This window comes from Panthera leo, chromosome B1, assembly GCF_018350215.1.
Source record: "Panthera leo isolate Ple1 chromosome B1, P.leo_Ple1_pat1.1, whole genome shotgun sequence".
Lineage (NCBI taxonomy): Eukaryota > Metazoa > Chordata > Mammalia > Carnivora > Felidae > Panthera > Panthera leo.
The window spans coordinates 200453776-200469977 of record NC_056682.1 but is presented as its reverse complement, the minus strand read 5'-3'; the positions used below and the strand labels follow the sequence as shown (position 1 = coordinate 200469977).

Genomic DNA, 16202 nt, shown 5'->3' with positions numbered 1-16202 from the left:
TTATCCAGAATCTCCCTACTGGATTCCCAATTTCTAAAATGCCTTTAAATTCTGCTCTGGGGGCACCTGGGTGGCTCAGTAGGTTAACTGTCCGACTTCGGCTCAGATCGTGATCTCACGATGCATGAGTCTGAGCCCCGCATCGGACTCTGTGCTGACAGTTCGCAGCCTAGAGCCTGCTTCCGATTCTGCGTCTCCCTCTCTCTCTCTGTCCCTCCCCTGCTTGTGCTCTCTCAAAAATAAACAAACATTAATAAATAAATAAATTTTGCTCTGATTGGAGTTTGAGGTTGGAGGAGTAAGAAAGATAATTAACCTGACCCAGAGAACCCCAAGTCCTCTGGATTCTGCCCGGGCAGGGGGCCCCCACATGGCCATGCCCTCTCACAGAAGCTCGGGGTAAAGCTAAAAGCCCGGGCTTTCCATGGAGACCCAGCCTCGGTCAGACTCCGCAGCTACTGTCCCGCTGCTTCCGGCAAATTCTCTCGTTGGTTCCCATCTTCAGGACGTCTCCGCCCTCTCCACGCCAGCCATCCTCCTCATCACCAACATAAAGGAAACACAGTCAATCGCACACACTCCCCCACCCCGTTCTCTCTCCTCTCCACGTCCAGAGGTTTCTGTCGCCATTCTAACCAACTCAAAGGTTCACCTTTTATGGACAGATGGTTTGAACTGGGAATTTCCTAACTGCTGGACAGACACTCCCACCCCAGGCCTGCGGTCACTAACCAATATGACACTCGGGGACCTCGAGCTGCCCGGTCCGCTCACGGTGATGTGAGAGTCAAAACAGGTCTGGGTTTGAACACCATCCCAGGGCTCGCCCCGGGACGCTCCCTAAATCGTTCACCCACCACAGACTCGCTTTCCACACCCGGAAAATGGTGTGGAAAATTCCGCGGGGGATTTCCTCCGTTCCACCTTCCAACCCTTGTGCTATCACATTCAGAACGTGAGGAGGTCATCCAGTCCCCTGAACGTCTCTTCCTCATCCTCAAGGCTGCGGCAGCTGGACGGCGATTCGGACAATTCGCCGGCTTTCATTCACTCCTGCGTCTCCATTAAGGTATCTCATACCCTCCCTCCTGGGAGCCCGGTGTCCCCGCCTGCCTCCATCCCCACCAGGATGGAAAAGTGTAGCACTCTGTGCCCCCAGGAACCGTGTCTGCAGGCACGCAGCCCAGCGCCGGCCCCACCCACGGTGGGGCGCCAGCCGGGGCCCCCCACCCCTACCCTCTTGGAATGCTAACTCCTGGGCCCCCTGCACGTACAGACCTACGCTGGCCGTGCGGCCGTCACAGCCAGCCTCCCCGCCGAGAGGCCAGACAAGCGAGGAGAGCAGCCTGGATCTTCCGCTCCCAGGGCCACTGGACTGCAGCAGCGTGAGACCCCACACAAGACCAGCCACGGAAGAACCTCCCAGCTGAGCCCTGGCGCACCCACACGACTGGGAGGAAGCCAGACGGCTAGTGTAAGTCACCCAGCTGTGGGGTATTTTGTCAGGCGGAAGCAACCCAGGTACAGACGGCCGACGCTCCTCCGCTCAGACCCACCCTGCATGGGCACGGAGCTCTTTTACAATTTTTCAGATCTCGGGTTTTAATTTCTAAAGCAGAGTTGGAAGATTCGTGGGAGGAAACCCAACTAGATACCGAGGCAGGATTACTGGTGACGATTCACTGTGAAGGACCACTTTCATTTTAAAAACCTTTTTAAAATTTAGAACTAAGTTCACGTTAAGCCAGTAAACAAAAGAGCACCAGGGGAGACCAGGGAGAACGCACACCAGCGTTCACGAGCTCACGCCTTTGGCAGCCAGGGAAGTTAGAGGAACAGGTGAGGCGGTCGGGCACAGCACAACAGGAAGTGGTGGGTGAGGCGTGGGCTGTGCGGAACAAACATCCCTGGCCTACGGCTGAAGATTTGAAAAACATTAAAAACCCAAACAAATGAAAAGCTGTTTCTGCCACGGCACCTGCATGAGGGCCGTGATTCCCGCCCTCGACCACAGGAAGAGCTACAAAAATCTACCCGCTGGCTGCCTCCAGCTCTCACGTCCATCTGCTCTCTAGAATACGATGTGAGAGAAGAGAGACAGCCACTGGATAAATATCGTCACATACCCGTCACGTGCCAGGGAGGACAAGATCTACATCTTCTTAGAACAATGGGCAAAAGACACTTATTTGTCACAGAAAGTAGAGGATGTCAGCCTCTGTTGAAAGTAACGATCAAACAGATTAATCGAGCCTTAGAAAGAAGTTCACTGTGCTCTGTATCATCTTTAGCGGGGCAACGGGACGCCAGGAGTGCGCGATCCGGGTGCGTCAGGCGCGCCGTCCCGTGTCAACGCCAGACAAGTCATTGGACTTCTCTGGGCCCCCATCTCACTGTCTACGAAGCAAGAACGCTTCAGCTGGAGCAAAGCTCTACAGCCCTCCTGTTCCATCGCCACACCTCGTTTGCTTAGGCAGACCCTGTGCGTAGCAAAATGTTCTGTTGCTTACTTTCCTTTGGAAACGGCAGTTTCTTTTCCCTTCAGACACCCACGCTCCTCCGGTAGCAACTAGACTTGCTGAAGGAGATTCAGGCACAGAGGCTTGTTGGGCTCTGGGTCAAATGTCCGGATACGCTATTCCTCACACCTCACGGTTCAATTAACAAGAGTAGCCCAGTTCCTCAACACAGAATTTAACAGTTATTTTTAATCCAGAAAGCACGATCTCTTAAAGAAGCCAAGAGTGGGCACATAAGGAAAGAATGCACGTAACAACAGGTTAGTGTATCTTTCTGGTTAGTCCCGTAGCTTTCACCAAATAAAAGCCCGTGATGGTAAAACAGTTAAAACACCCTGACTCTAATGCAGCAATCTGACATCCACATATCAACTCCAGAAAAGCCCTGTGTGTGCATGAGGGCACACGTACGCAGAGTGCTCCCCGGACAAGCCTTGCGTGTGCACAAGGACACGTGTACAGAGTGCTCCCCGGACGGCCTCTAGAAAAGCCCTGCGTGTGCAGGAGGACATGTGTACAGAGTGCTCCCTACTGTACTCTTTATTAACAGTCAAAAATGGGACAGAATCGAAAGGTCCGTTGCCTGAAGAATAAACAGCTATATGGTCTTACAATGGGCAACTGTTTAGCAGTGAAAAGGAGTTAATCGCATTATCAAACACAGATAAAACTTCAAAAATGTTGACTAAAAGAAGTTGCAAAATATGTGCAGAGTGGTTCCGCTCACATAAAGTTAACATGTGAAAGTCTCCCACTGGTGTGCTCCCGAAGCAGTGTTTAGTGAAAGTATACAGATATGCACGGGAAGGACAAGTCCACGTTCAGGACAGCGGGAGCACCTGAGAGAGACGGACTAACGCGCCATCGGGAAAGAGCGCAGCGGGGGGAGGGGGGGCTTTGCTTGTAAGAACTTACTTCTGAAGCCAGGCACACGGCTATTCAACGCTCCGTATTCTCTGTACCTTCCCCCGTCTGCCTCCGCACCCTCGCGCACTCGGTCCTTTTTACGTCCCACGCCACAGCACCTCACATGCCTCTGTTTTGCCCTCTCACTCCCCTCAGCCACAGATTTTATAGCAGCTGTTCCCCCTTTCTTGCCTTTCTCCTACCCTTACTTCTTGACATTTAAAAGTCAGGAATTTCCTGCAGAAACCATCATTTCCCACCTTTCCTAAAGCGAGCTCAGAAGTTCTGGCCCCATCAGGACCACATCTGCCATGGCCGCAACCAGCTAGTGCAGGGCTGGGCCGGTGCCCCACAGGCCTCACCGCACCTTACTGTCTTCCTTATGCAACTTCCCACCTGGCCCCAGAGACAGGAGCGCGCCAGGTCTGGGCGAGATACACACACAAGCCAACAGTCTATTGTCCGGCCTCCTCCAGAACCACCGGCCGCCTTCCGGAGTCTCCACTTGGCCCTCTCCCTGGGAGCTCACATTCAAAGCTCTATTCACACCCTCACCCACCCACCCACCCACAGATTAGTGTTTCTTCCCTGATTTCCTTTCCTCAGACATGAAAATCCCATTCTTGCAGCTGCTCAGACCAGAAACCTTGGCTATCCCTTGCTGGGTTCCTCCCTCTTCTCCACTCTAAATGGGGCCGTCAGCTCTACCTTCAAAATATATCTAGAATCCAACTAGCGCTCACGGTCCTCTACCTTCCAGACCACCGCTTTCTCAGTCTTCCCCTGCCCCCCCCCACCACCACCCCCAGCCCAGCGGCCCATGGGGCCCTATCAGTGTCAAAGTCAGGTTACACTAGCCTCTGCTCCAGACCCTCCAGCCCTCTGCCACCTCCCCGAGGAAGAGCCAAAACCCTCCCAACGGCCTCCAGGTGCCCCTGAATGCCCCTCCCTCCACCTAGAGTGAGGAGATAAGGCCAAGGCTTCTTCGGCAGGGCTGGCTGTGACCACACAGCCACCTTGAGCCTTCTCAGCTTTAGCCACGGGCTTCTCAGGGGTCTGGCCTATAGGGGGAGCACAGCCTCACCTCTTGCATGGCTCAGAATCTCATACGTTTTAAGTGCTCCAAAAATGTTAGTTACCATTGTTCTGATCCTTGTTTTATTATCCAGAACGAGTTAAGTTCAGAAGTCAGTGTGCAAATACATCGTCAAAATTAAGTTTAACAGTAAACTGCCAGGAAACATGTAACGTGGTTTTTGTATCTTGCATATCCAACCCGGCACAGCCTACGAACAACACATATGCAAATACTACGATGGAGTATTGCTCTTACTGGAGGATTTCGGTCAGTATGAGAACATGAGCAACTGAAGAAGGGCCCCGCTGTAGCCGGGGCATCAATCCTCTGCGAGGCTCTTCGATGGGGTGGGTGGGGCAGGGCGACACCCAAAACCTAAAGCTATGCTGCCTCTGAGCCTCACTTGCGGCCCCCCCACGGCCGGGCGCAGAGCTCCTCATCTTCCAAGGACGCCCCCAGATGGACGGCGAACTACCACCTTTAGTGCAGTTTTCAGAAGCTCCATTAAAACAAGCAGAAATAGAACTACTTATTATGAAAACAAAACTAAAACAATATAAAAAGCCTTAACTCTGGGGACAGAGAAGGCAGAGCCAACGAAACTTGAGGATTGTAAATAACGATAGCTGACAAACCTCAATGCTCTTTTATGTTTTTTAAAACGGGGCAAGGGATCTGGATATATTCAACCTCAGGCACATGCCACGTCCACTGACAACAGAGACAGAGAGCTCAGGAAAGCGTCACTTAATAAAAGCACATTTGGGGGACGTGTGAGCTGCACCAGCCCCATTACGGGCCCTGTTACAACTGCAGCCACAGCAGGTGCAAAACATGCTACAGAAAATGAACGGCCAAGGGCTGGGGGAAGGGGTTCGGTCGGTTGAGCGTCCGACTCTAGGTTTCGGCTCAGCTCATGTCACGGTTTGTGGGTTCAAGCCCCGCGTCAGGCTCCGTGCCGACAGCACAGAGCCTGCTTGGGATCCTCTCTTTCTCCCCTTCTGTCTGCCCCTCCCTGCTCACACACACTCTCTCAAAAATAGACATTCAAAAAAAAAAAAGAAAATGGACGGCCAGAGAACTGTGTGTTATTTGCACGTGCAAGCAAAGGGAACTGGCAGAGGCAGTTTCAGCAGAACCTAACAAACAGCAAGGCCCGTGAGGGTCATGATCTCCTGGAGGAATAAACACTCACCAACCGCCCAAATTCTTTGCCGAATTTTAACAACGTGTACAGTTAAGTTTGACCTAACTGTGTTTCGTGCTGTTTCGGCGATGCCTCTGTGACAAAACCTTGAGGTAAGCAGGTCAAAGCTGTGATGTGGGGCACAACTTGTCGCAGGGACAAAGCGGAAGGAGACACAGAGTCCCATCACGAGCATGGAGAAGCACAGTCCGGGAAGTCAGCCTCTCCACGGCAACCATGACGCACTGGAGTCTGACGCTACGGCTGCTTTCACAGCAACGACTAACGCCGTACCTGTAATCGTCACACAGGCACGCGTGGAAGTCACGAGAAAAGAACTCCTCTCCCAGGTGACGCTTAACCTCACCTCTACCGGCCTACCCAACAGAACGACAGCAGCACTCACGTTACCCTCGCGGTTACAGCACAAGCATTTTCGTCAGACTGTGAACAGTCTAGCGGCTTTTGATTCCGATCAGCTGGCAGTGGCTGGGTGGGAAAGCGCGGAACCACGTGCGTCACCTTCCTCAGTACTAGGAAACGAACATCACACCCGTAGGCCAACACTCACTGCGGCCCAAACAGAGAACAAAACGTTTGCGTTCTAATTTCCTAGGAAGGACCTCTTTGTGCCTTTAGTTTCACTGCAGCCAGCAGGCAGAGTCTAGAAAGAAAAGCCTGGGGACATATAGCCTATAGTTTATGAACATGCACAGTGCTTCCCTTCTGTTGTTGCAGGCCACAAAGAAAGAGGATTTTTTCCCCCCAGGTTCCTTCCACTGACTCCCCAAAAGCCAGGAGAGCCCGCCTGAGGACGCTGTGCTGATGCACACACATCACAGCGGGCGGTCCGAAAAAGGCAGGCGGGGCTTGAGAACTTCCTTCTTCTGCTTCCTTCGTTCCCTAAGCCCGTACCCAGCTCCTGGCACATGCCTGGCGGGTTCATTTCCTCAGCTGATTTTCAGTTGATAGGATTAAAAACAATCATTAGGAAAAAGCAATGCATCAATTATTTTACAAAATAAGAAGAAACTGGACAAGTATACTTCACTGGGTTTGTAAACAAAACTCCCAGCTTTGGCTTCCCAGCAAAGAAAAGCATTTCTGCAAAGCAACAATGTCAAGAACCGCCCTCCTCTGTCTGCGCCGCACCGAGTCTGTCCACCTCGCACCAAGGGGCCGCCAGCACTTGCCACGCCCGGCCAGCATCAACCGGCCGAGAGCTCGGCAGGCCGGGGAGCAGGGGCCCACACTCCTCATTCTTCGACCGTTCGCTCCGGGCACCCTTGTTTTCCACTCAGCTTCCCTCCGCCATGAGTCAAGGCAAGAGTCATTTCACAGCAACTCTGGTCCAAAGCAGAAATAAGATCCCTTCCCAGACTGAAACCCTCAACTCGCATTCTCCTCCCAACCATGACTCAGCAGCTTCTTTGGAATTTGCTCAAAGAATTTACCTGAACTAACCTCTCCTTTAAAAAGGCACCTGCATTTTAAACTCCAAATTACTTTCCCTTCTGGGTCGGGTAGAAAATGGCTTTTGAGCAAGCATCCGACCACCCCCTTTTCTCTGTGTGAGCACTGCCCCTGCTCAAGGACGGGACCCCCCTAGGCAACTCTGCCCCCTCCTTGCCACGCATCCAAATCGGTGGACTCCCGGCCACTTGTATTTCTCCCTAGGTGACAGGTGCTGGGTCCCAGCTTCCACCAGCCTTCAGACGAGAGGGAATGACCCAGAAGCAGAGAGAGAAACGAAGGAGAGATTGTGGCTCATTAGAGAAAATGACTCTGGCTGTCCATCATTTTACTGGCCGTTCAGGCCGCTTCTCCGGCCCTGCGTCTCCAGCACTCACCGTCGCGAGTCCCCTGTGTGCTGCAGGTGTATTCCCACCCCTTAGACCAGGCTCATTACGTCCCACTTGCCATAACGAAGCGGTACCTGATCAAGACGACCCATGAGCGGTCACTTCCAAAGTCCTATCCCACAGTCTACGAGGCAGCAGTTTCGAGAGATCAGAGGTTAACAAATCAAAGGGGTGGGGAGGGGAGAGGAGAACAGAGGGAGAGGACAAGGGCAGGACAACAAGGAACACTCCTTAAACACCTGAGCATTCAACTCCGTTCAAGAGAAATTCGGTACCGCCAGTGATCGTACTCGCTCAGTTAGGTACCAGGACATGAACACACGGGCAGGTCACAGCCTCAGTCCCGGACGAGCACAGTGAGCGCGGTGACGAAGGGGAGCCAGAATGAACACCCGCAGTGGAGGACGTGAGGCAGCATGAGGCAGCACGAGGCAGCGGGAGCCCACGCCAGGGGCCTGGGCTCTCACAGACGATTCTGAGCAGGAGAACACACTGCCGGGAAGCACTGAACAAACCTCAAGAGGCATGCGTGGTGGGCGGCAGCCAGAAAGAACACACCTCTGTAGATGATCAGATGTAGCAAATCTGGTTACCCCAACGTCAGCCTTTAGAGGACTCAGCTCAGGAGGAAGTTTCGGTAACTTGTATGAATCCTCCCAATTCAACTCTGCTTTACAAAGGTACCTTTTGAACCGCACCGTCGCAAACAGTGGTGAAAGCTAAATAATTTTCTAAGTGGTTATGATCTCAGAGAGTACGTCTTATCCTGAGTAATAAGAACTGCATAGTATTAATCTAAATGGGTGATTTTACTCTAAAACTATTTTGTTCTGTCAGCATGAAGGACAGGAGAAATATTTTACGTGAAGTATTAGAAGATGGATAAAAATAATCTTAGGGGGGCACCTGGCTGGCTCAGTCAGAAGAACATGGGACCCTTGATCTTGGGAGTCAGGAGTCTGAACGTAGAGATAACTCCCCCAAAAAACAAAAAAAAACAAAAACAAAACAAAACAAAAAAAAAACCAACTAAGTAAATAGCCAGTAATAAAGAGTATATTATATTGCTGTTGGAATATTGCTTGAGGAAATACAACTTAGCCACTAAAAAGAATGAAGCTAATGTAAGAAGACAGAACATGTTAAATCGGAAAAAAAGGACATAAAATTTTGTGTATACTCTAATAGCACTTGTTAAAGAATGTACTTTATAAAACTCAACTTAAGAAGAAAAATGCCAAAAAGGAAAAAAGGGCCGTGTTCACATCACAGTGGTAAGACAATGAATAGTTTATTTTTCTAAGTTGTTTTGGTCAAGATGCTGCATTTGTGTACCTTTAGCCCCACCCCCCGCCCCGCCTCTTTCTTCTTCTCGTAAGTATTAGAAACAAAATGCAAACCTACTTCATCAGAAGCAGAACGAAGACACTGGACAGCAGCCTGTTTTTTCATTTCTTCTAGAGTTAGATCTGAGCACTTTTTCTTACTCTTCCCCCATTTCTTATAAGCTCCTTTTTCCCAGCCCAGGAAGATGTCATTCTCCTAAAATGAGATTAGACAGAGTTCAATGAACAAGATGAAATAACAAGTTTCATACTCTGTTATTTCCCACACGCTCACACATACATTCCCTACCAGGTATGTTCATCACAGAATGGCACACGCTAATAAGAGACCACAGAACACTGTCAATCAGAGCACTTTACGAGAATCCATTCATTTGGCATCTATTATTGAGATTATCATTACATTATTTATGATCTTGATGAACCTGACCCACTGACATTCAAAGTAAATGCTAATGAACTCAGACATTTTTAAGTAAATGCAAGTATTGTATATCTAAGTTTCAGTATAAATTCCAAATCATATTCACAATTAAATGTCTTCTCTTCTGTGCTTCCCACTCTTTTGATAGTGTTCATATAACTACCAGATTTTAACAGTTAACAGTTAAACGGTTCAGTCCCTATTTCTTCACCTTATCGTCTAAAAAGCAACACACATAAAATATTTTATGCTGGCATTTTAATTTTATGTTTCCCCTTGGTTACATATGCCCGTTATAAAAATCTGAAGAAAAACTGAAGAGCAGGAAGGAGGCAAAATTATCCGTGAGCCTACCATTCAGTGAAAACTAGAATAATCTGGACTGCTTCATTTGGTCTTTTCTGTATGCTTTAAAAAGCAGAGATTTGAACTCACACAATTTGTAGAATATTGCAATTGTACTTAACTTACTGATCTGTAAACATTACCCCCATGTTACCACAAATTCTTTGGCTATATAATATTCCAAGATGTAAGTTTATAGCTCTTTCCCTCAACTGGGACTTTAAGTAGTATCTTTAATTGCTTTGCTACTTTGTTTTGCCTTTTAAAAAGGTTTCCATTTAACAAATTATTATTAAAACCAGTGGACAATAAGGGAAAAAAGATCAGAATGACAGACAAAGGCAACATTTTAAAAATTAGAGGACATGGCCTACAGTGGGTCGTCAGGAAACAGATATGAATATATGAATAAGATGAAAAAAGAAGGAAAAGCATAATAATAATGAACTCAAAAGATTTTAAAAGATGTAGGGCGCCCAGGTGGCTCAGTCGGTTAAGCGCCAACTTCAGCTCAGGTCATGATCTCATGGTTGATGAGTTTGAGCCCAGCATTGGGCTCTGTGCTGACAGCTCAGAGCCTGGAGCCTGCTTCGGATTCTGTGTCTTTCTCTCTCTTTCTCTGTGTGTGTGTGTGTGTGTGTGTGCCTCCCCTGCTCACACTCTCTCTCAAAAATAAATAAAAACATTTTAAAAAATTAAAAAATAAATAAAAGATCAAATCACACGCCATCTAACCCAATTTTTACTTTGATCCAATGCACAGAAATCACTTTTATGCCACCAGATAAGAGCGGGAGAACAATCCCTCCATCTACGCCCATCATAATTAGCACCCTTCTACTTAATTTCTTGGGCATGTCTGCAGATCTCATGAACCTGCAAACCAGATTTTTCTGGCTGAGTGGTGTCAATTCCAATTTTCCAAAGGAAAATGTGTTTGATGGCCAAGTAAGTACTATCAGTAGATTTCCATTATCTAATGTGTTTGGCTGGACTACACCTGAAACCGGACATTCCTCATCAGTGGTATCTTCCAGAGACAGGGCTTGTCCTCTGACAGGGAGAGTGGACAGAACCATAACAATGCAGACTTGAAGCTTCCAAAGGCAGAGAGAAATGGCATTTGCTCTACTGTTCATAGTATTTAGAGCAAAGAAGGCAGAAACGTTATTTAATTATGGAAAAAGGGACTCCTTGTTGTTTGAGCTGCTGGGATTGGCTCTTTCTCCTTCTTGAGCAATACGAACATCTCTCTACCCAGCAGAGGTAACACCTTCAAAGATCCCAATCAAGTTTTATTAGGCAGACAGAAGGCACTTTCAAACTTCACATGGACAGGTGTTCTTTCTGAAGGGCAGTCTGACAACACGTGTCCAACTTTTCAAACATGGGCATGCACTTTCAATCTAATAATTCTACCTCTGAGAATTTATCCTAACCAAATAACCGCCCTCGTGTGCACGGATTTAGCTACTGCAATGCTGATCAGACAGTGGTCAATCAAGGCAAACCAGCAGAAACAACTGAAATGCCAAATAAGGAGGACTTGGTTAAATAAGTTACGATTCATCCAGGTGATGAGATATTATAGCCATTACGGAAATTATGAAGCATATTTATTGACACACAAAGCCATTCACAGTGTACGTAAGAGAAACAGTTTATACAAAAGGACGATCTCATTTTTTTATTAACGCACTTGCACATACGCACACACTGATGTGCATTAAAATGTCTCAGAAATGAACTAAGAGGTCACTAAGGAGCTTATCTCTTGGTGAGTAGGAGGAGGACACTAATTTTATTTTCTGATTTTTCTTGTAATTAGGCCATACATACTCCCTTAATAGTCAAAGCTATATTGGGGGGGGGGGGGGGGCGCCGCGCCTGGGTGGCTCAGTTGGTTAAGCGTCTGACTTTGGCTCAGGTCGTGATCTCACAGTTTGTGGGTTTGAGCCACACGTCAGTCCCTGTGCTGACAGCTCAGAGCCTGGAGCCTGCTCCAGATTCTGTGTCTCCCTCTCTCTGCCCCTCCCCCTGCCTCTCTCTCTCAAAAACAAATAAACATTAAAAAAAATTTTTTTGGGGGTGCCTGGGTGGCTCAGTCGGTTGAGTGTCCGACTTCATCTGGGGTCATGATCTCGTGGTTCGTGAGTTCGGGCCCCCCGTCGGGCTCTGTGCTGACAGCTGGGAGCCTGGAACCTGGAGCCTGGAGCCTGCTTCGGATTCTGTGTCTCCCTCTGTCTCTGTCCCTCCCCTGCTCATGCTGTATCTCCTTCTCTCTCAAAAATAAATAAACATTAAAAAATTTTTTTTTAATTTTTTTCTTAAAGCTGCATATTTTTTTTCATAGAAAACGTATTAGGTCAAGAATACGGAGAAATGAGAAGAGCTCCTGTAGCTCTTCACTTACAACGGGAATCTGGCATTAGCTTCATGTTTCCCGTTTGGCATCCCGAGGTTTATACACGAATGTGGATTCACCCATTCATCCAGTAACGACTGAAGTGTCTTCTTTAGGCACTAGGGATTGTAAGAATGAATGCAGCAGAGTCCCTGCTTGCCAGACGTGCACAGTCTGGTGCGAAATACAGACACAGAAGCAAATGACTGGGGTATGGCTGTTGCGATTAGAAATGGTTCAAGAAGCACTTAGGAAGCTCACTTTGCTGCTAAGCAGAGGCTTCCTACGGAAGGAAAGGTGGCTGAAGTGGAGCCTTGCAAGAGCGAAGACAAGTTTGGACTAGAGAAGGGGAGATGCCAGGCAGAAGAAACAAGGTGCTAGAGCAAGGGACCAAGGAACAGCAAACGTTTTCTGTAGAGAGCCAGACAATATTTTCAACTTGGCAGGCCGAGAGGATCACCAAGGATATAATTATAGGTACTTTTACAAAAAGCAGAGAAAGTCTCACAATGTTTTTATTGATGGAATTCAAACTCTAATTCAGTAGGATTTTCTGTTCTCAGCCCTACTAATGAGAAGGACAAAACTCTTGGGGAGGAGAGGAGATAAAACATTTGCTTCTCTGGGGAACATAGTTAATGTTCTCTACCATCAAAATCAAATACAAATGTTCGTCTGTTAATGCTAATTTTTTACAATAACAGTTGTATTCACATACCACAAAATTTACTCTTCTAAAGTGTGCAATTCAGTGGTTTTCAATATAATTCAGTGGTGATTAGGCAACCATCACCACTATCTTTTTTGGGGTTTTGGTTTTTTTAAGCAGGATCCACACCCAACATGGAGCCCAACGCGGGGCCTGAACTCACGACCCTGAGATCAAGACCTGATCTGAAATCAAGAGTCAGGCGCTTACCCGACAGAGCCACCCAAGCACCCTTCCCCTATCTCATTTTAAAACCTACTCATCTGGGAACGCAAGCTGGTGCAGCCACTCTGGAAAACAGTATGGAGGTTCCTCAAAAAAAACTAAAAATAGAACTACCCGACGACCCAGCAATTGCACCACTAGGCATTTATCCACGGGATACAGGTGTGCTGTTTCAAAGGGACACATGCACCCCAATGTTTATAGCAGCACTATCGACAGGAGCCTAACTACGGAAAGAGCCCAAATGTCCGTCAATGGATGAATGGATAAAGAAGATGTGGTATGTATGTATATACACACACACACACACACACACACACACACACACACACACACACCAGAGTGTTACTCGGCAATCAAAAAGAATGAAATCTTGCCATTTGCAACTACGTGCATGGAACTGGAGGTATTATGCTAAGTGAAATTAGAGAAAGACAAAAATCATACGACTTCACTCATAAGGACTTTAAGAGACAAAACAGATGAACATAAGGGAAGGGAAACAAAAATAACATAAAAACAGGGAGGGGGACAAAGCGTAAGAGACTCCTAAATATGGAGAACTGAGGATTGCTGGAGGGGGTGTGGGAGAGGGGATGGGCTAAATGGGGAAGGGACACTAAGGAATCTACTCCTGAAATCATTGTTGCACTAGATGCTAACTAATTTGGATGTAAATAAAAAAATAAAACACTAAATAAAAAAACCAAAAAAAACCCTACTCACCGCCTCCAATGAAACCCTGTGCTATTAGCAGGCTAACTGCTGACCCACTGTCTCTGCAGGTTGGCCTATTCTGGACCTTTCCTACAAACGGGAAGGATACGATGTATCTCCTTCTGAGTCTGGCTGCTTTCAGTACAATGTTCTGAAGGCTCATCCACGCTGCGACACGTGTCAGCACCCCACCCCTTTTAGGGCTGAATATTATTCCACTGCAATCACATACCATATTCTGTCCACTAATTTGTTGACGGGCACTCGGACTGCTTTACCTTTCGGCTACTACGAACACTCACACACAAGCTTTTGATGGGCGTATGTCTTCTCTTCTTCCGATTACAGACCTAGGAGTGGAGTTGCTGGGTCACAGGCATCTCTGTGTTCCACCTTCCGAAGAACCGACAATTTTCAAAGCAGGTTTATATCCCCACGACACCGGCAGCGTTTCAGGGCCCCACTTCCTCCACATCCCCACCAACGCTCGTCACCGTCTGGGGTTTTATTTTAGTTACCCCAATGGGTGTGAAGTGATGTCTCACCACGGTTTGCATTTCCCTAATGACTAGGGAGCATCTTTCATGTGCTTACTGGCCACTTGTGCATATTCTCTGGACAAATGTCTTTTCAAATACTGGCCCATTTTATAAGTATCTCTTCTGAACACACATCCCATCGGATACAGGATTTGCAAACATTTTCTCCAATTCCAGGTTTGTTTTTTGTTTCACTTTCTTGATGATGTCCCTTGAGGCACAAAAGTCTTTCACTGTGAGACAGTCTAATCTATTGAGGTCTTCTTTGGCTGCTTGTTTTGGTGTCAGATCTTAGAAATCACTGCCTACTCCAAGTCATGGAGCCTTACTCCTACGTTTTCTTCCAAGAGCTTTACAGTTTTAGCTCCTTTCACTTAGGTCTAGAAACCGGCTGGAGTTCATACTTGCGTGTGCGTGAAGCAGGAGTCCGACCTCCTTCTCCCACACATGGCTGCTCTGTTGTCTCGGCACCTCTCGCTGAAAAGACTATCCTTCCCGCACAGCACGGTGCCGTTCAAACACACGGAACACAGCGAATGCTGTTTTGTTTCATACAGCTGCACGCGTGCTGCCTTGTAGGAAGTTCTGGGGTCAGAAGTGCGAGTCCTCCAACTCTGTTCTCCTTTTCCAAGATTTTTTGGGCTATTCTGAGCCCACATGTCTATATGGACTTTAGGACCAGCTTGCCAATTTCTGCAGCACAGGCAGCTGGGACTGGGACAGGGCTGCCCTGAGGGTGCACATCAGCGAGCGGGGCTTCGCAGTCTTACGAACGTGGGCTCTGCTGGTCATGAACACGGGAGGTCTCGCCACTTACAAGGGTCTCCTTTCATTTCTCTCAATGACGTTTCCGGCTGACAAGACTTACTCCTAAGCACTTTGCCCTTTCTGATGCTACTGTAGATGGAATTTTCTTCACTCCATTCCTTAGGATTGCCTATACACAAGATCGTTTCAAGCATGAAACATACGGGTTTCGTTCTTCCTCTCCAATCTGGATGTCTTTTCTTTTCTTACCTAACTGCCCTGTTAATTGCTGATCTAGAGGAAGACTTAACGTACTTCATCTTTGAAAAGGTCCTTTCACACAGATACTGCCAAATGCTGGCATTAACCCACAGGCGTGCGTTTAACACGTTAACTGTCCAGAAAGCATTTATAAAACTGTTAGATTCTCCTCTTGTGTGCCTTTCAGCACATGATTACAGTGCAGATGAGTCTCGTCTACGTGAAAGGCAGGCAGAAGCCTCGCGACTGAACAGTCACACAGACTGTAAGACACAGACGTTTCCTTTGCCCGGCGTCAAGCGGGAAACCGCGGCTGGATCTGCAGTGACCTCGGACAACACTCTGCGGCAAAGCCGGCCGGAATGGGGAGTCTGCGGGCTTTTACTTCCGACAGAATGAAAACGCACAAAGCAGCTTGCCATTATTTGTGACCCGAACAGTGTTGTTATTAGTTAGCTGTTAGAATGGCCTCACTGCATTATAAATTGTGCAGATAAACGCTGTTTCGCCTTATAATTTTAGGTTGACTTCATTAAGAAACATCAAGTCTGTAGCAAAAGGTACACAGCAGCAGAGTGGGTACACTTTTCTTTTTTTCTTATTTTTTAACGTTTATTTTTAAGAGACAGTGTTGAGTGGGGGAGGGGCAGAGAGAGAGGGAGACACAGAATCCGAAGCAGGCTCCAGGCTCCCAGCTGTCAGCACGGAGCCCGACGCGGGGCTCGAACCCACGAACCGTGAGATCATGACCCGAGCCCAAGTCGGACACTCAAACGACTGAGCCACCCAGGTGCCCCATAGGTACAGTTTTCTGCATTCTGTTTTTTCCACTTATATTTGAGAGCTCCCTTACTCCATTTTTTCCCTGGCTTCATGTACTGAGTGAATGTATTGTTCAAACAATAGCACTGAATAATCAGCTTTTAAAAGAACA

The 16202-nt window shown here is 47.8% G+C and overlaps 1 protein-coding gene across 25 annotated transcripts in view; it reads right to left on the bottom strand.

The window, feature by feature from the left end:
* KIAA0232 (KIAA0232 ortholog) overlaps nt 1-16202 on the bottom strand; it is an 84511-nt gene that overhangs the window by 22905 nt on the left and 45404 nt on the right. For 22 of the 25 annotated variants that reach the window (XR_006202043.1, XR_006202044.1, XM_042936955.1 and 19 more), the window contains one exon: nt 8956-9093. Coding sequence is in view for 23 of the 25 variants with exons in the window: in XM_042936955.1 (XP_042792889.1) it covers nt 8956-9093 (138 nt within the window). In the remaining 2 variants the exon portion in view is untranslated. Of the gene's footprint in view, nt 1-8955; nt 9094-13953; nt 15908-16202 lie in introns of those variants that run through there. The other 3 variants (XM_042936975.1, XM_042936976.1, XM_042936968.1) reach the window with 3 other exon arrangements.